The following is a 21,501-nucleotide window of genomic DNA, read 5'->3' as shown; positions in this document are numbered from 1 at the left end:
AATCAGTCATATTTCATTAGACAGATAACTGGCCTTCAGTCTTTATAAAGACAACACTGGTTATTTCACATTTATAACCAAAATTAAAAAAGTGGCAACTACCAGCAGTGATAGGCGAATTTATTTGCCAGACATAGATTTGCGGCAAATTTCCACATTTCGCCACCTGCACATTGTTTTGGGATACAGCTGCCCAAATTCGGCTGTGGAAACATTTGCTGCAAAAAAAAGACGCGTGCGTTAAAATTGTTGCAGGTCAAAATAATTTTGACGCCATTGACTTTAATGCATTTGAACAGAAAAGTTACATATGTAAAAAATTGTCACGCACATAAAAATTGTCTCACATCAAAATAAATTGATTATAATAATCATTGATAATGATTACTTACAGTTAGGCCCATAAATCTTTGGACAGAGACAACTTTTTTCTAATTTTTGGTTCTGTACATTACCACAATGAATTTTAAATGAAACGACTCAGATGCAGTTGAACTTTAGGACTTTCAGCTGTAATTCTGTGGTTTGAACAAAAAGATTGCATTAAAATGTGAGGAACTAAAGCCTTTTTTTTTAACACAATCACTTCATTTCCGTCCAAATATTTATAGACCTAACTGTAGGATCATATTAAACAGCATGACAGTGTATTGATCCCAAACAATGCCTCTGGCAATTAGAATAGTTTTTTTGCTAATGACGATGAGTTATCTTAAAAGATAAACCTATAATATTCAATTGTCCAAACTCAAATATCCATATGTATTAAAGCTTAGGAAGCCTAAAGCAAAGGGACAAGCTTCAATACTCCAATCAATGCAAGCCTTCCAATAACCCTCGCTCAGTTATTGAAATTGTTAACGTTCTGAGAGGAACGTTGAGTCAGCAATAATTCATATTCTATCCATTCTCATCCTTTATGTAAGAAGAAAAAAATCCTTCATCTTCGCTACAACAAGTCTTATGGTTCCCATTTTGCTTTTCCTCTCTTCTACCATTCTTTGTAAGTTTAAAACCAGATATTCACCCTTTGATAAGGTCATTGTCTGTTTCACACAGAAACCTTACACTGTAAGAAACCTTACAGTGTGTTTTAATGGTTCATTAAAGCTGTGCCCATTGTATCTTTGTGCTAAAGTAGCCTTCCATGGCAAATACTTCAGGTAGAACAGAAGGTAAAAAAAAAGTAACTTCCCTCATATTTCTGAGTAATTGTCAGTGGATAATAACTTCTCCTTTTCATCTAATCATTTCTACACTTGTATTTGTTATTAGGTAAGTTACCAGAAAGACAAAAACCATGCAAATGGTCTGTTGGAGTGCTGCAGCCTCTGTAATTGGAACAGAAACGTGTTCTTTTCAAGTGGAAAGGAAGCTTTTTAAGATTATCAGAACTAGTACAGAACATTAGGTAATGCACTAATTGCAAACACTTATTAGAATCATAATGCGCTATTTAACATTCAAAACTTCATCTGCTGCTATGCTAATAAATATTTCAAACAAAATACATGCTAACAAGAAAAGAAAGGGAACAAAAAAAAAAACTAAATGTCTTAAAACATTTTGTTTCATTGTGTTCTTTCCAAGAAGAGATGTACAATTTTAAAGTTAAAAATATTATTGTTCACAATAATATTCTAAGATATAATCAATTCCGTATTTAATTGTTAGACAATTTGATGCTAATTTGATGCTAATCATTGACATAGTACATTTTGCATTAAAAATGTTTTTATTTATAATTATTTTTTAGAATTCATTTTAATTAATAAGAATCAGGTCAGTTAATCTGGCAACCAGAAAAAGGATAGATTATGAGGATTTGGTTATTAATATTTTTTTTTTTATTCAAACAAATCACTGTTTTCTAGGTTAAGGGAGTGTGGCAAACAGCTAGAAGTTTAAATTCCAAGTTAAATAATAAAAAAATACAATAAAAACAAAAACAGTTAATTCTTGACTACGCTCTATATCATGCTAAAAATTAAGGGGAAGATGAACCCTTTTCAAAAATATGTTATTTCATTTGTTATTGGTCTGTCCTTGGTTCGGTTCATTTTAGTTTACGCATAAATTACATTGATTTGAGGACTGAAGTTTAGCCTAAGGGGTCTGTGGATAACAGATATTGCAGCTATAGGCAGTGTCAGTTAATGTCTATTAATGCTTTAAAAGAGCACCGACTCCAGTAATAATTTTGCCTCTTTACAGATGCCTAGTGAGACATGACCTTGACTATGCAGCACAGTTTTGGGTGCCAATCCATGGAAAAGATATTTAAGAGCTTGAAAGTGTGCAAAGCTGAGACACTAAACTGGTACAGGTATAGAATCTATTATACGAAATGGGGAAAAATCTAAATTGGATGCAGGAAGTTTCGAGATCAATATAATTTATATAATTTACATAGCCATAAGTCTGCTTAAAAAATTATACATTGTATGAAGCAAATAGGATTGTTTAACTACCAATATACCCGTAGATTAATGCTAGGTTACTTGTCAAGTACAAGGTATTGTTTATTTATTACAGAGAAATAGGAAAAAATTTAGAAAATTAGAAGTATTTGCTTAATTATTACAAAATAAAATGTAATGCAGCATTCTTTTCGCATAGTATATAATAGAACCTGGAAATGTAGATTCTCCATTGTTGGCAGGTTGTTAAACAGGGAGATGACTATGATATAATTTATTTTAGGAAAAACATTAGGAGGCAGATCTATTATTAGATCTGGGGTTCAGGCATCACAATGTAAGAAAAAGCAAGAAAGATCTTAATCTTATTGGCATTTTCTTTGATCTATTGCTTTTTCCCCATCTGTCATTTTTTAAATCCACCATAGAAAAATAAAGAAAAAAATAAATAAAAAGCTAACCGTCAAGTTACTTATTAGCAAAAAAACTAGATTGAGGGGCAGATTATCAAGGGTCAAATTTCGAAGTTGAAAATACTTCGACCATCGAATTGAATTACTTCGACTTTGAATATCGAAGTCTACATTTTTTTTCATCGAATTTGGCCATTTGCAGTTGAAGTAAAATAGTTCGATTGAAAGATTAAATCCTTCGAATCGAACGATTTTTCTTTGACTTCAGAAAACTTAGAAAACTGCTCTAGAAGGTCCCCATATGCAGTACTTCGATTATCGAATGGTCAAATATTTTACTTCAAATCGAATTCGCAGTCGAAGTTGTAGTATCCTATTCGATGGTTGAAGTATCCAAACGATTACTTAAAATTTCGAATTTTTTTACTTTGAAAATTCCTTCAAATTCACTTTGACCCTTGATAAATCTGCCCCTGAGTGTGGTGTTTGTAGGTATCAAATGAAGGCACTGTGTTTGCTTTTAAAACTACAGCTATTAGTTACCCCTTCAGCAACTAGTTGCAAGAGGTGTGGAACAGTGTAACAGTCAGTGTAACATATAATATATATATATATATATATATATATATATATATATATATATATATATATATATATATATATATATATATATATATATATATATATATAATGTGAGGTATAGTTATATTTTTGAACTAATTAACAAAATAAAGCAACCTTTTTCTCTTTGTGCATATTTATCAACCCTTTGTAATGCCAGAGTCATCGTGTACGAAGCTGATACTGTAATTACACTATTAGGTCAGTTGGAATAAAAAATATTTTGGGTGAATATTTTTCTTCCAGCAAAGAAATAATGGATATTGTTTTAGAAGTGTGAGCTATTAAATATTTGAAGCTTGGAGACACTTCTGTGTCTTTTATATGTCAAGGTGCACCCAGGGCTACATGCTTGGGGTTATATCATAGCTGGAGAGATGATTTGGGAAACATAACTACTTTTTTTCATTGCAAAAGGATGAAATGATACCCCCTGTTGATTTCCATCTGACAGGCAGCCGAGACTTAAAAGGCAAGGTTTGATACAGAAAAGCAGATTTATGGCTACAAATCAGCAAATCTATTTTTTAAACCACTTCTAAAATATTTTTACTGCTAGTTATATTTAAAGCCTAAGATTAATTACACCACTATCGATATTCTGCTTTTAAAAAATATCCATAAAAGAAATCACTTCTTACAATACATACTACTGTTCACAATATTATGTGGATACCTTAAAACTTAAGTTATACTGTTATCACGTTGTCTCTCTCTCATTTTGATTAATATCTATTTTTGTATTATTTTTTACATTAAAAAATTATTTATTGACTAGCGATCTATGCAATCCATAATTTTTTAAATAGGCCAAATAAATCCTATATCTTCTTTAAAAAAGAATTTGTCAGAATAATAAACCAAATAGATATATTCACATTCAGATTTGAGCAAGAAAAACATTATCAGTAGATAAATATATGTCACATTCAGTTGTCCAAAGACATATACAAAATTTAAAAGGGTGAAATATTATTTTTATTTCACATTTTTTGTCTTGAATGCTATATTTATGAGAAAAACTGGATTGTGTGAAGTTGTGGAAATAAAACTTAAAAAGCTCAAAAGAAAAAATAGTTCAATGGTGAAAAATCACTTCCCATAGGGGCAGGTTTAGTAAAGGGCGACTTCTCCGCTGAAATCACATTGGCAGGGACATCGGCAATTCACTAACAGGTGCAGATGACAATTCGCTAGCGAAAGAGACTGTCGCTAGCATTTGTTCTCACTCTGTCGCCAGGCGACTTTTCGCTCAGGCGAACGGTCATTGCTTCACAAATTCACTAAAGTACGGATTTTATTGAAAGTTACCTCTTTCACCAGAGTTGACTTCGCACAAATGCAAAAATGAAGCTAGATCTTTCTCAATCTTACGTCACTTACATCATATCTTGTGTGCCGAAAATGCATTAAAGTTCAAAAAATGCTTTAGGCTTTTCCTTTTTTTGAACGGCATTGTCTGCAGAAGTCCTAACAAACGTTTTTGGTTAACATTTTTCCCCAGACATTTGACGGCCATGGAACATTCATTTTACAGTCGGCTCATGTCTAGGGCACTATATGATCTCTTTTGTCTTTATTAAGGTTCCTTGGACATTTGTAATAAAAAGTGGCCACAACATTTGCACCAACATCTCTAATAAAGACATCCATACTAGTGATGGGCGAATTTGCGCCGTTTCGCTTCCCCTGAAAATTCGAGAATTTCGTGCGAAATTCGCAAAACGGTGAAAAATTCACGAAACGGCGCCGGCGTCTCATTTTTGATGCCGGCGCCCATTTTTGACGCCGGCGGCCGTTTTTGATGCCTTTTTTCGATGCTGGCGAAAAAATTTTTTGACGCCGGTGATTTTTTTCTGTCAAATTTTCGCTGGGCGTTTCGCAAATTTATTCACTGGCGGCGAATAAATTCGCCCATCCCTAGTCCATACAACTTTAATGTACCCGCCCTATTCAAATTGACCTAAGCATAAGATCACTAGTGACTTTTCACTAGGCATAAACGAATGCTAGTGAATCTTCGCTATGAAATGCGTGCAATGAAGAAGTATTACTAGAGAAAAGTCGCCAGCGTTCGGCGCCCAGGATGCAACTCTGCATTTTAGTGAATTAGCGTAGTAGTAATGAATTTGTGCCTGGTGAAGTGGTGCGAAGTGTGCAAAGTGGTTGCTGGCGACAATCCACCCTTTAGTAAATCTGCCCCATAGACTTCTTTTGAAGCTTTCTACTTTCTATTTGCTAAGTTTTTGTATAATTCTCATTTTTAAGATTTTATTGATTAATCTGGAAAATGTAAGTCTGGAAAGCTCAGATTTGAAAAAAATTGGAGATTGTGTTGTTTATGCTGCGATTTTCTGAAATCATGGAAAAAATGTAATGTCAAATTTTAATGTTCTATTCAATTATATCACAACCATAAAGATGTAGCTGTGTTGGAATTTGATCAAATCCTGAATTGAATCTTGGATTCTAAGAGTGTATTAGTACCTTTTTGTGACAGAAGGAATAAATAGTTATATAATAAATAAAATAAAAAGACATAAATCCCATCAATGAAAAAACAGTGGCTTTCCATTATGTTTATTGTGATGACATAAAAGGCTTTGAAAGAATTAAATAGTGTGGTTGTAATGAGCATGATATAGAGAAATCAGAGGGCAGATAATTATTTGAATATCTAATGTAAAACAAAACAGAAGTTTAGCAATTCCTTAAATCAGTGTAGTCCAACTGGCAGTGGTGGGTCAAAACTAGCCAGTGACCTCCATGTTTTGGTTACTGGATCAATATTACAGCTTTGTCCTTCCCCTGTACTTTTCCACACAGACTTATAGTACAGTATTACCTATAAACTAAGTAACAGCCAATTGGAAACATGCATGTGCAGTATAGCTTGCTACTTCTAGGGTATGCAGTAGTTCTAGGACATGGGTCAAGTTGTGACTTCATAAATTCTTTATATGCTCCATTCTAAAAATAGGATATCAGTGTGAAATTTCTATGTAAAGGATGTAAAATATATTTACATCCTATTAAAGGCTAAAATTGCTTCTAAAGCTCATTCTTCAGTAACTATACAAAAGGCACATATTTAGGGGCAGATTTATCAAGGGTTGAATTGAAAATTCAAATTTCGGATTCAAATTTTATTTTAGTGTAATTTTAAAAAATTTAAAATTTATAATGTACTAGCCCTTTAAGAATTCAAATTTCACTATTTGCCACCTTAAAACTGGTGAATTTTAGCCTATGTTTTTATAAGCTCCCATGAACTTGAAATTGGACCCTTCATAAATCTGCCCCTAAATAAAGTGTTTTTTATCTGAAAGGTAACTTTTATTAAAGTCTTCTTCTATGTTGGTAGGTTCTAGACTGCTCTAATATGCAGAGACATTAAAATATAATTGTGGAGGAGCTAATGCCCTGTAAAAAATTCCTGTAAAAGAAATGAAAGAGAATGAATACATTTTAATGACTTAAAATGTTATTAGGTGCTTTAATTATAACAATGAATGAAATTAAAATAAGAATAAGAATGAGTTGACTATCTTGTCAAGCATTTAGGACATCAACAAAAGCATCTGACTACAGATATAAGACAGAACACAAGTATGGTCCCCTCAATATGTTTAAGACCAAATAATAACCTGATGGAAAATATAATGCTGGCCAAAGTAAAATGTCTCATACATTTTATAATAAAATGTTTAACTCAAACACACAAAGGAATAAAGTGCAGTTTTTATCAGTATAATTATGTCAATCACTGCCTACAGGTATGTGAGAGAATTCATTATATTCATATTACCAACAAAATGGGCTCATATTTGGACCATAAGGTGAAAGACTTGTAAAAAGACATAGAAATAACTGTAAAGTGCAAAATGTAGGGTGTGCCACCCTAGTTTTGAATGTTGCATGTTGTCCCATACATTACATGAGAAGAACCACTGCATTTAAAGATAGAAGTGGGTGGCAGGTGTGTGGCAATCTATCTAGTGCTTCATTTAGTTATTGAGGCTGGAGAGTTCCAGGGGCACAAAGTGTAGGAAAGCCCTTACTTAGCGTTACGTGTGGAACAGAGTATTGTCGTTGTCCCAGACACAAGTGCTTTGTGCATTAGTATTTAGTGCTTTTGCATTTGTTTCCTGGTTAATAGTAAATGAGCATATTTTTGGATTCATTAGGGGGCAGATTTATCAAGGGTCAAAGTGAATTCGAGGGAATTTTCGAAGTAAAAAAAATTTGAAATTCAAAGTAATTTTTGGGATACTTCGACCATCGAATAGGATACTATGACTTCGAATTCGATTTGAAGTAAAATAGTTTGAATATTCGACCATTCGATAATCGAAGTACTGTCTTTAAAAAAACTTCGATTTCAATTCTTTGCCAAATTAAACCTGCCGAAGTGCTATATTAGCCTATGGGGGCTTCAAATCGAATGATTCGAAGGATTTTTACCCATCGATCGAACGATTTTACTTCGACTGCAAATGGCCAAATTCTATGTAAAAAAACTTCGATATTTGAAGTCGAAGTATTCCTATTCGATGGTCGAACTTCTAAGCTTTTTCTACTTCGAAATTCGACCCTTGATAAATCTGGCCCTAGGAGTCATTTATAACCTGCTTGTGTTATATCAAACCTCAACTACATCAGGCACATCACCACCTAATGCCTGGAATTACTCTGTTATTGTGGGAAAAAAATAATGCATTGTGGGTTAAAAACATGGCAGCTTGCACTTTGAACGTGTGGTTGTGGTCCTTTATATCATTCCTATAAAGTCTTGGAATAACAATGCAAACTGTTATGTGTTTAACATTGGGCAGAAAAATGGTTTTCTAGTCAGAGGATCTTGATGGATTGATCAGTGACATTACGTTTTGGCTCTTCTTATTCAAGAACTGCAATTTGAGTTTTAAGAAACATAATGGAGACGCCAATATTTTTGTACATTTCTAAAAACCGTTTAATGCACCTACGTGTATTAAGTATTGATCTATCACAATCAAGTTGATTATGTTTATATGAATTCATAGTCCTTCAATTTGTCAGTCCTTGTACGCCAAGGGGCAGATTTACTAAAGGGCAAAGTGGCCATCACCAGTGAAAATTCACCAGAAATCCAATCAGCAGGACATCAATAGGCAAAGAGTATAATTCGCTAGCAGAAGAGTACATCGCTAGCAAAGTTTGCACCCTTTCGACAGATGAATTTTCACTCAGGTGAACTATTGGTACTCCACAAATTCCCTAAAATGCAAATTTTCCATTACGTTACCCCTTTCACCAGAGTTTCCTTTGCAAGGTTATACCTGGTGAACTGATAAGATGAAGCTACGTACTGCTCAATCTTATGCCAGTGACATCATATCCTGTATGCTGAAAAGTCATAAAAATGAAAAAAAGCTGGCGTTTTTTTGATATTTCAAAGTGGGATTATGTGTATAATGTATAACTAATAGATGTTTTTAACCATTTTAAGGGCATGCCACATTTGTTTTAGGGTGGGCTCATGTCTAGGGCATTAGAGGATCTCTTTTGTCTTTATTTTGCTTCCTTGGACATTTGTAATAATAAGTGGCCACTTCAAGCATTTGCACCGACATCTCTAATAAAGACATATATATGACTAGTGATGGGCGAATTTGCGGCGTTTCGCTTCGCCGAAAAATTTGCGAACTTCGCAAAACGGCGAAACATTCGTGAAACGGCGCTGGCCTCTCATTTTTGATGCCGGCGCCTGTTTTTGACGCTGGCGAATTTTTTCGGGCGAATTTTCGCGGGCGTTTCGCAAATTTATTCGCTCAAATTTGTCGCGAATTCACGCCTGGCAAATAAATTCGCCCATCACTATATATGACCTATATGTACCTGCCCTATTCAAATTGATCTATGTGAAAGAGTACTAATGAAGTTTCACTAGGCAGAAACAAACATTAGTGATAGTTTGGTATGAAATGCTCACTCTAATGAATTCACGCTTGTGAATCTTCAGCAGACTTCAGCTGGCGAGATGCAACTTCAACTATTAGTGAATTAACGTAGTGGTAACTAATTTACGAAGTGTGACAAAGCCTTTGCAGGCGAATATTTTTCTAGTAATTGGAAGGTTATGGGATTCCAGGTAATTCAGGCACAATCACTTTAGGTTAAATAGCACAAATAAATTGCCGGAGGTAGTCTCACGTTGAAGAGCATGCAGTCAGATGTTTCTGCATATAGGAGCTTTCACCAGATCCTACACTGCACTACTTAGTGCTTTGTCTTCTAAATGCTATTTTAATATAGGGAGATTAAGCTGTTAAGTCAACCTTCACCAAACATAAAAAAGTATAACTAGTGATGGGCGAATTTGTGCCGTTTCGCCGAAAAATGTGCGAATTTCGCATTAAATTCGCGAAACGGCGAAAAATTCGCGAAATGGCGCCGGCGTCTCGTTTTTGATGCCGGCGCCCGTTTTTTGACGGGTAAATTTTCGCTGGCGTTTCGTGAATTTATTCGCTGGCGGCGAATCACGCGAGTTCGCGCCTGGCGAATAAATTTGCCCATCACTAAGTATAACCACAATAAGGGTTATGCTGTTAGAACTTTTGTTTTACTAAACAGTATTTATATCATTGTAAACGTTAGCGATCTGAACTCATTATCGTCTTCAGCCTGACTGTCTCAGCAGTAGCCAAACATTTGCCGGCTGAAATGGTTAGCACTAGAAAAGCAAGTAAAATACAGTATACAAGCTGTGATATTTGATACATGTCATTAGCGTTGGAATATTTATATCCTCTGATTTACAGTTTTGTTCAAATGTTTGAAGCAATTTTCAGCTGCACCCAGCTGTGTCCACTGGAAGAAGGTTAGACTCATAATATTTACCGTTTGATCTTTATGCCACATTCCTAAACATAGAAAAATGCCATTTCAGGGTCTACATATATCTGCCTGATTTATTGTTCAGTCGCAAAATATATCCCATTTGTTATCTTTATAGATCTGACCCCATTAGAAGCGTGTTTTCTATATAAATCTTGCCTCATTTTTTTCCTGCTGCTTTTTTCATTAGGCTCCAGCTTCTGCTCACATTAAAATACCTTGTTCATGTATCATTCAGGCATGTGAACAATTACTATGCATCTTTCAGTTGTCAGAGTAATGAAAGAAAGAACTAAATGAGAAATGGAGGCAGGCGTCTCACGGGATGGACAAAGTGCGATTTGATCATCTCTTGTACAATTTAATTGCACCTTACATGCATATTGCGCACCTTCAGGGTTTTGCATAGCTTTACAAAGAAAATGAAGCATTAAGCTCTTAAACCATGGGTCTCATCTATAGATTGTAAAGAATTTTATAAATGTGTGTTTATGCTTCTCTGTAGGAGGGTATGTGTGTCATTTTGTCTTACTTAAATGCTTGGAAGGCTTTAGACAAGGTCTATAAATGAAAGGTCAGTATGCAATAACAAATATGGTTATCACCTATAATATACAGGTATGGCCCTGGGACCTGTTGCTCAGAATGCTCGGGACCTGGGTTTTCCGGATAATGGATCTTTCCGCAATTTGAATCTTTATACCTTAAGTCTACTAGAAAATCCTTTAAATATTAAATAAACCCAATAGGCTGGTATTGCTTTCAATAAGGATTAATTATATCTTAGTTTGGATCAAGTACAAGGTACTGTTTTATTATTACAGAGAAAAAGGGAATCCTTTTTTAAAATTTAGATTATTTGATATAATGGAGTCTATGGGGCAAATTTACTAAATGGCAAAGTGACTAACGCTGGCAAATTTTTTTTTTACTAAGGGGCCCATTTACTTAGCTCGAGTGAAGGAATAGAATAAAAAAAACTTCGAATTTCGAATGTTTTTTTTTGGCTACTTGACCATCGAATTGGCTACTTCGACCTTCGACTTTGACTTCGAATCAAACAATTCAAACTTAAAATCGTTCGACTATTCGACCATTCGATAGTTGAAGTACTGTCTCTTTAAAAAAAGCTTCAAACCCCTACTTCGCCACCTAAAACCTACCGAAGTACAATGTTAGCCTATGGGGAAGGTCCAATGTTTTCAAAGGATTTACATTCGGCAGTCGAATATCAAGGGTTAATTAACCCTCGATATTCGACCCTATGTAAATCTGCACCTAAATGTTAACTCTTGCGCCAGACTTGCCTTCGCCACCTCAGACCAGGCGAAGTGCAATAGAGTAGATAGTAGATAGGACTTCCTCAAAATTTAGTTGAAAATTTTTCTAAGTCCCAAAAAATGCTGGCATCTTTTCCTTTTTTCAGAGTGATAGGCTGCAAAAAAGCATACATTTTTTTGGGGGTAACCGGCTTCCCTCCTACATTTCCTAACATATGGAATATAATCTATACAGTGGGCTCATGTGTAGGGCAATATAACAATTCTATTTTCTTTTATAAAGCTTCCCTGGGCTTGTGTAATGTAATGTATTTGCTGCAATATATACGTCCATTCGACTTTAGCTTCCCGCCATATGCAAATTAGCCAACGCTATCTTCTAATTTAAGTTGTTTTTTTAACCCTGTAATATGAATTGCAAATAGTTATGTGGCCCCTGCTCTGCCTGCAGCCCCTATATTATGAGAATTGTTAGTATTGTTACTTAGTATTGTTATTATAAGTTATCATGTATTGTCCCAATACAAGTTACGTTGGGCATTTGCTTCCTAAAACGACTTCTATCCATTGTCTGGGGATGGAGTTCTAAGCCTTTTAACTAACAACTAAAAATTCAAAACAGAACATGAACATAAATAATGCACTTTCTAATAAGAACTATGCTAAAATGGAAATAATTTACTACAGCATTTTGTGGTCAACAATAGAAATAGAAATAGGAAAACCAAACTGATAATAGACTTGAATTTATCACTAAAAATGTGTAATCACTCAGACAGCTGTAATTCTGTTAAAAATATAAGGAAGGTGGAAAAATTATGACAAAGAGGCCAAAGTGGGTTTATTTTAAGCCAGAACTTTTCATAGCCGAGTAAAAAAACAAGTTACCATGACCAGACAAACTTAACACTTTTAATCCACTCAAGCAAAAAATACAGTATATGTACCTAGAAGAGAAATAGTTTAATTTTAGAAATGAAGATATTTTTAGGGACAGATAATAGACAGAAGCAAGGTTCACAACATAAAAATGTAAACAACCTACTTCCATATACGGTAGGTGGTATGGTTAGTGATGGGTCGAATTTCTCCCGAAAAATTATCGAAACTCGAAAATTGACGCCGGTGTCAATTTTGACACCGGCGTTAAAGTACAGGGGTGATCGAATAGTGTTGATGTGCATTGGTTTTGACGTGAACAACTTTTCAGATGCAAGTCCAACATTTTTGATGCTGACACATGTATTTGCCTGCCGCATAACACAGAAATTTGCCACAAATGCATGCCAGGCGAATTTATTCGTCCATCACTAGTTATGGTAGCTAACTCTATAAATACATTAGTATATTTTGGACCCCCCTTATGTCTTAGGTACAATTTACATAAATAGAGTCTACTTTATGAGAGACTGTATGGTGAAATGTTTAGCTGAATAGATATCAAACCAAGAGTAAGTGGGTTATTTACTAAAATCGGAATTTATCTAATATTTTATTAAAAAGAAAAAAACACAACCAAACTGCCATGCTCAATTAGACCTTATTTATAAAATAACCTGAATTAATCCAATCACAGAAAAACTCCATAAAATCGAGAGAAAAACAGAATTGCTCAAATGTTTCTGTCTTTTTTCCCAAATCATTTGATTTCTTTGAGTTTTTGCCTGAAAAAACTGATAACTTCAATTTGGGATAGGTGCCTCTCCCATTGACTTATACAGTACCTTGACAGAGCCAGGGAATTTTCAGATTTGGGCTTTTTACAGCATTGGGGTATAATAAATCTCGAAATTCTAGTTTTTTCCAGGAAAAATGTCAGTTTTCTAGTGAAAAACAGCTAAATTTTTTTGAGATTTTACTATTTGGACTATAATAAATAACCCCCCTTAATATGAAGTCTTTATACAGTGATCAAAAGAAGCCCATACCTGAGGCTTCTTAGTTCAGAAGGTCCTTCAGTACAGAACTGTAGACTGAACAATAGTTTGATGTCATGGGGGTTTATAGTGTGAGATGAAGGAAATTGCCATTATATGATGTGCATCTTCATTCTCATTCATATAAATCCCCATAATTAATATGGAGTTTGGTTAAATTGAAAAGTGACTTGATGCATATTAAGGGGCACATTTACTAGGGGTCGAAGTGAATTCAAAGTGAATTTTCGAATTCAAAAACTTTGAATTTTCGAAGTAATTTTTGGGTACTTCGACCATCGAATAGGCTAGAATTGAAAAAACTTTTCAAAATTAGAAGTACCGTCTCTTTAAAAAACTTTGACTTTGACACTTCGCCACCTTAAACCTGCCAAATTGCTATGTTAGCCTATGGGGACCTCCTAGAACCTATAACCAGTATTTGGCTAAGTTTTTAGAAGTCAAAGTTTTTTTTTTTGAAAATAGTTTGATCGATTAAATCGTTCGGTTCGAGTGATTTCTAAGTTTGATCGAACGATTTGAATTTGATCGAAAAAGGCTAAATTCACTCAAAAAACCTTTAAACTATCGATTTTCTACAATTCGATGGTCGAATTTCAAAGTTTTACCACTTTGAAATCCGACCCTTAGTAAATGTGCCCCTAAGTCACCAAGATTCAGAAATCAATATCTGTTAAAAATCAAGATAAGATAAAAAAAAACATACATTTGGTTATTCATACTGTACATGAATCAGGCCAATACCAAACTCATTTCAAGCCCTGATTAGGAAATAGATTTGCATCAGCTTCTGTCATACAGTACTTAAATGTAATTTTATAAAAGTGTCTAGGTAATACATATTGCATTAATTTTTATTAATGTTGTCATGTAGAAGGTTATTTACTAAAATCAGAATTTTTTGGATTATTTAAATAAAAAAAGTCAGACCAAACTAGAATCCAGGATTGGACCTTATTTACGATTAAAAAAGCAGAATTGAATTTGATAGGGGGAAAACTTGATAAAATCAAGCAAAAACCTGAATCGTTTGCTTTTCTTCTGAGGTTTTTCATAAATCGTCTGATTTTTTGGATTTTTGCCAGAGAAGTCTGAAAAGTTTGGGCTAATTCCAGCGGAGACCACAGAAACTTCCAAATAGGATAGGGACCTCTCCCATTGACTTATATACAACCTCGGCAGGTCGGAGATGGCGGATTTTCAGATTCAGCCTTTTGCAGCATCAGAGTTTTGCACCAAAAAGCCAGACTGGACATTAGTAAATAATCCCCTAAATGTAAAGAAACTCATATATAGCTGCAATTTGCTTATTCTTAAATGATTGAATATTCTGTGATTTTAACAAACATAAGAATATTTCAAAATTTTATTAAAAATATTTAAAAATGTAAGCAAGGATAACATGTCAAATTATATTTAGATTTTTCTCATTTTCAAGCTTTGTCACCACAGTTTAAATGAATTTAAAATAAATGGGTCTGGGTACATAATAATGACACTTTATTCCCTTGTTTGGAAACCTCATTGTGCCTGTATTTGAAACAGTAATCACCAGAATTAATGATCCGTAATGTACTGAATGCAGCTTGTGTCAATAATGTTGCTGCTATGACTGCTGAGAGACAGAGGGCATCAGAAAGTAGCTTTGCATCAGAAAAGAAGCTTTTGAATCATAAGGTGCATATCAAAACCTTGAAAGAAAATTTGCTCGAGCCTGACTGTGAAATTATGAAATGCAGCACCTGGACTCCCAGAATAATAAGATCAGATCAGAAATCTGCACATGTATTCAAGACAAAACCACTCGGGAAAATGTGACTGTGAATAAGTACACGTGGAAGTAAACAATTAGGGTGACAGCATTATAAATCAAGACGCAAAGCATTCAAAGTATCTGCAAATGTGATAAATGTGTCTAAACTGGGTTAAATCTAAAATGTTAGTGGGGGTGTGGATGCAATTGTCTGTGTTGGTAATTTGTTTGGCATAGCAGTTCTTTCCTTTTATACAGTATTGTGAGATTTACAAAACAATGGATTTTACAACATAGTGCATAATGTAGCCAATGAGGTGAGAGATTTATAGGTGTTCGGGTTTCTCATTGACAGATTGCCTGTGGCTCAATTTGACTGGATTGGAGATAACATACCAAATTGCCAGTTTTAGCTAGCTAATCTGCTGTTTCGTTGCTCGTTAATCTTTCTGATATAGTGAAGTATAAGGTATTTCTTGTTTCTCTGTTAACTGAAATCGCTAATGATATCCCAGTCAATGTCCGTGCTAGGAATCTCAGCCACATAATACAGAAAAGGTGCAGTTGATTTGACTAAGTGGACAATGTTAGTACACGGGGCAAAATGTATGAAGAATTTTTATCAGTCTAACAGCTTCTGAAATGTGTTTTACTATTAGAAATATGGCTTTGCCATTTAGGCTTAAGGGAAGGTTTTGTTTTAAAGTATTTTATTGTGGCATTCTTAATATTTGTATCATACAAGAATAGCATGCTATCAGACAGTTCAACATGTGGCTGATTGATCCTCATCCAGGATAAAGCCAACAAAATATGTGGAATAAAATATGCCTATTTGTTTACTGGAACTATTCATCTGCATTGGTTTTGAGTTCATGAGCTTTTGTTTTTTGCTTTTTCAATAATTGTCTTTCATTGCTGCATGCATGACTGTGTCTGACGCAGCAACACCTTGTAACATGGTGTCTAGTTGCTCCCTCTATTTCTTGATTGAAAATTACTTACACCACTGTCATAGTACTGGAGCTTGTAGTAAACACTTAGAAGCAAGTAAGCAGGAGGTTCCATAATACTCACAGAGGAACTCAGAAACATTCAGAAATATTTGGAAGGGGTTTTATACAGTGAGAGCTGTGAATATGGGAAATTCTCTCCCTGAATCCGTTGTACAGGCTGATACATTAGATAGCTTTAAGAAGGGGTTGGATGGTGTTTAGCAAGTGAGGGAACACAGGGTTATGGGAGATAGCTCATAGTACAAGTTGATCCAAATTGGAGTCAGGAAGGAATTTTTCCCCCTCTGAGGCAAATTGGAGAGGCTTCAGATTAGTTTTTTTTTTTGCCTTCCTCTAGGTCAACTAGCAGTTAGGCAGGTTATATACAGAGTAGACATGATGGACATGTGTCTTTTTTCAATCTAATTTATTAGGTTATTATGTATATTTTATTAATCACAGTACAGCTTCCACCACAATACTTGTCACACAAGTTGCCCACCATGTATTTTAACCAGCAAAAATCTGGGCTCCAGCTATTTGCCTACCTTCTCTGCTTCCTCCTACAGTCAATAATGCTGTAGATTAGCAGACTTAAAGCACTGGGGTTGACCTTGCATTAGGATGACTAGGCCCTATCTAACCTACAATAGTCCCTCGTGCTCTGGGACCCTGTCTATGGGAGGTACAGCCTGGTCACTGGTCCCTCTCTCCCTCCTCGTATAAGCTCACCTCTCAATTTTCACCATCTACAGTGAGCTCAATGAATCTATTTTATCACTGCTTAATCTCTCTAATACCTCTTTTTAGTACCTCTCTGATGTGGCAGGTCGCAGGCTTTCTAGCATCATACACTTATCCCTCTTAGCAACCAAAAAGGAAGAAATGCCCTGTTCTGTCCCTAGAGACTTCCTCTATCCAACATCACAACCTGGCAACTAACTAAATTTACTAGAATGAGTACTTAAATTATATCATTTATCCTTATAACCTTGAATTCTACATTAAAGCAATCAAAACTAGAAAGAAAAAATTATTGTGTAGAGACGCAAATTTTGAGTGACCAAGACAAAGATCGAGATCATCTGAGAGGTGTAACATGACTGGTGGAAATTGAGCCAGTATCACAAGTTATTTGTACAGATGTCTAGCTGCACACCTCTCATAACATCGTAATTCTACCATTGCATTTGTACAGTTTTGTGCCAGGAATGTCTGAAAACAAAGGAATTATTGGAAAAGTAGAAATGAAGCCTGTTAAACGACAAGTTGCTTTGTAGAACAGATGCACACAACTCTCACTGCATGGTCTGATTGCATGCTCATATTTAAACTATATGTTTAATGACAATGAGATTACAAATAAAGTTATGTATTCCATATGCATACTACCTTTCTGATCATGTGACTGTTCTGGTTTATGAATAATATCATTGCAATAAATAGACAAAATTCTTTAAAGGGGACATATATAGTAACATAACATTTCACAATGGATTAATACATGCTAATCAACGAGACATTTTTTGTTTTTGTACCTCTCTGTACACAGTCCTGATCCCCTTCTGCAGTTCCGCTCACTTCTATAGCCATAGTCCAGATCCCCTCCCACCACAGTCTGCCACAGTCCGGATCCCCTCTCTGTCTGCAGTCCCCTTTCTACCCAGAGTCCCGATCACCTTCCAGGCTGCAGTCCCGCACCCCTCTCTGGCTACAAATTAGATCTCCTCCCACCATAGTCCTGGATTTCCTCCCGACCTTGCAGTCCCAGTTCCAACTCTGCACACAGTCTCAATCTCCTCTCTGTCTGCAGTCCCCTCTCTGTACAGAGTCCCGATTGCCTACCCAGCCCACAGTCCCACTCCCCTCTTTGCACACTGTCCCAATCCCTATCTCTGCCCAGAGTCCTGATTGCCTTCCTGGCCCACAATGCCATTCCCCTCTCTGGCCATAGTCCCAGATCCACTCCTGGCCTTGCAGTCCCAGTCCCCTCTCTGTGCATTGTCTTGATCCCTTTCCTGACTCACAGTACTGGATCCTCTCCTGGCTGCAGTTCGATCTCCTCTCTGCACACAGATCTGACCTCCTCCCCACTGCAAGCCTCAACTGCCTTCTATATCAACAGCCATAATTGCACATCAGTGCACTCCCTGCTTATATTGTAATCCATAACATGTTTTTTTTATATAAACATAAAAAAAGCATGTTTATGAAAATGTAAAGCCATTATAGTTTTTTATGGGCTGTGATACATCTAAAACTCCCTGCATCCACTGATACACTGATTCTGCACATTATTTATTTCTATATACAAGAAGGCTTGGGAGAGACACAGACACACCAGAACTTGGGAAGGGCTTTACATGCATTCACAGAGTAAGTCCTGTCAGTCAGTTCTGTGACCACTTCCTGTGGGACAATAAGGAGACACTCCCACCCCTCATTTCAGCCTGGCCTTTGAAGAGAAAGCATCTATACAGTATAATGATGCTTTCAGTAGGTAAAATGCATTCATAACGTTTTTTTTCTGCATCATTACATATTGTAAGATTAGAATTAGTATATATATTACATAGAATGTCTCCTTTTTCTAAGTAGGGCTAACCCAGTTTTTGTTGAATAAATATGTATTAATGCAAATTTTTATTTTTTAAGTTATTCTGCACAGGGAGCCTATTTATCTCCATATTTGTGTAGATACATATCAATGGAATAAATTGTGAATCGTCTGATGTGGGAACCTCATGTAAAGATTGTAAGAAAATGTGCCCTACAGCAAATCTTCAATAAATAAGGGAATTCATTGTTGAGGGCTACAAAGCTGAATCTTAAAAAACACACTTTCCAACATAGGATAGCAGCTATTTTTTAAGTAAGAATAAAGCAATCTATATCATGTACAGTTTTAAAGTCATATCTGATAAGCATAATTTCCCTGCAATGAATGCAGACAAAATGGAGTTATGGGAATCAAGACACTAGAATGCTTTTCATTCAAATTGTTGGGAGATTTAGTACAAAATATCTCTTCATCTAGTCACTTTGACATATTCCATTCTTTTAACTCTTCAGCTGTTGAATACATTCACCTAAAAGTAAGCTTTATTGAACTTCTCCAATTTTCCCTATTTAGAGGCTCCATTTTTTTCCTATTGACATTTCATCAGGACAGATTGTTCAAGCTATATTTGATATATATAATTTGATATGCCTCTCACATCAGTAAAGGGAATGTTTCACAGTTCTCTGCAATTTAGCATTCACACTTTGTTCAAGCCACTCCGATCAATATACAATATAATTGAAACTATTATCTATCTAGAAAACAAAGCTATGCAGTTCATTCGTTTTTATATAAAAATGGACTGCAGAGCTAACAGTTTCCAAGCACTTAGACATAAATGCAATAAAACACCTGCTATTGAATTATACCTTCAATTATGCACCTTGAATAATTCTTGGGGGTATAACAAGACATATTTTACATCTAAAACCTTCAAATAACCTGGTTTGTCTTTGAGTTCAATACTGCTGACATCTTGACAGGTTTAATAAGCGCACAGAAGGCACAAAAAATGTTTTCTATGTTAAAAAAAATGCGTTATCGCAACTAAACCCTTATAATAACTACTTAATCTAAACAACAATTCAAGAAATATAGAAGTAGCAGCAGCATATTCCACACATTTCTTCTTAATCCTTATTAAGATATGTTGATAAATGTATTAAAATGATCACTAATATATGGTTTTGCATTTATAAAGTACACCTAAAGAGCACTTAAGGGAAACTGTTTTGTAAAGATGGAATGCAAAACCTTTAGTAAGCAGATGAAATTTAGAATTACTTACCATAGTAGAGTCCCTGCTTCCACTTCCGAAAAGAGATCCTTCAGTACAGGAGGGGAGCAGGTCGAGGGAAAGTTGACTGTCCCTGCCTCCTGCTATGACATCACCTGCTACTTCATAAAATGTAGTGAAAGTGCTCTGCACTCCTGTCTGATATCCAAGAGATACAGAAGAGAGAAAGAGTAAGAGAGTGAAAGAAGGGAAACTGTAGGGTCCTATAGAAAAATGATTCAAGAAAAATGCACTAGGATTCCAGTTTCTAAAAAAGAATCCAACCTTCATAATCGGGGATGTCCAACTTGCAGCTCTCCAGATATAATTGTATTATAACTCAGGGCTCCTCAACAGCCAAGCTGGGATTCAGTCACTGCTTGTGAACTGTAGGTTGGATATCCCTACACTGATTGATTATCCTGAAAATCCCTTTTACGGCTGTTGTTATCATTCTGTTTATATTCTCCACCATGTGAAGAACAAAACTGGGGCAGATCCCACAATTTTATTCTTTGGAAAATAACTATCATGCACATCTTGAATTTCATGCAGCATTACACCAGATAAATTAAGTCTTATTAATTCTGTAGGGGGATTGTATTTATTTTTAGTTTGCACATACATTATATACCAGTATTGTCAAAAATTATTGAGTCTGTCAACTGCCTCAATATAAGAAGCCAGAAAAAAGAGTAGAGCACTTTTACCAACTTTAGAGGCAGCCGATGATATCATCAATAAGGATAGGTGAAGGATTGTACATTCATTTTAATACAGTATTAAAGAAAGTTCATGTTCTATATGAAGTTTTATGAATGATATAAAAAATGTAATGGATTTAAATCATTTGAGGTAGCAGAATTGGTCCTGTTGATGGTAGTATCTTGCAATGAGTTGGGTTACTTTGAAAATCTCAAGGACAGAATTTTTTCTGTTATCCTTTAATGACTTCGGTTGTCTTGAATGTCATATATTTGGGCACAGCCATATACTAAGTTAGCTACTGTACATTCACCCATCCATAGTAAGAATCTATTTCAGACAAGTGTAGATACACACCAATCAATAAGAACATATTTGTTATCTTAATTGATTGAGGAGTATGAGCAGAAGTTGCTAAATGTAAATATGTTTTATTTGAATGTAATATAATTAATGAATTTGTTAAATGTTTCCTTTTGATGTTGTGCCTCTGTTTACCTATCTGTATAAAGAAATGCCATTATAACATGGATGAAAAACCAAGTTCAGGTTCATGTAAACCTGTGACTTTGCAGCTGTATCTCAAAAACAATTCTCACTGTCCCATGAAAACCAATAGTTCAGTCACTGCTATAGAGCCTCAGTTGGGGAATTCCAAT

The 21,501-nt window shown here is 35.2% G+C and overlaps 1 protein-coding gene across 5 annotated transcripts in view; it reads right to left on the bottom strand.

Annotated features, from left to right (window-relative positions):
• The window catches only part of ctnna2.L (catenin alpha 2 L homeolog), a 1,040,499-nt gene that overhangs the window by 31,647 nt on the left and 987,351 nt on the right, over positions 1–21,501 (bottom strand). For 3 of the 5 annotated variants that reach the window (XM_041580652.1, XM_041580658.1, NM_001092812.1), the window contains 1 exon segment: positions 20,150–20,296. The exons of the other annotated variants lie outside the window; for them this stretch is intronic. In XM_041580652.1, coding sequence (XP_041436586.1) covers positions 20,150–20,296 — 147 coding nt within the window. 5 annotated transcript variants of the gene reach the window in all.

This window comes from Xenopus laevis, chromosome 1L (genome assembly GCF_017654675.1).
Source record: "Xenopus laevis strain J_2021 chromosome 1L, Xenopus_laevis_v10.1, whole genome shotgun sequence".
Taxonomy (NCBI): Eukaryota; Metazoa; Chordata; class Amphibia; order Anura; family Pipidae; genus Xenopus; species Xenopus laevis.
Note: the sequence above shows the minus strand (reverse complement) of the source record. Positions and strands in the feature narration are given on the sequence as shown.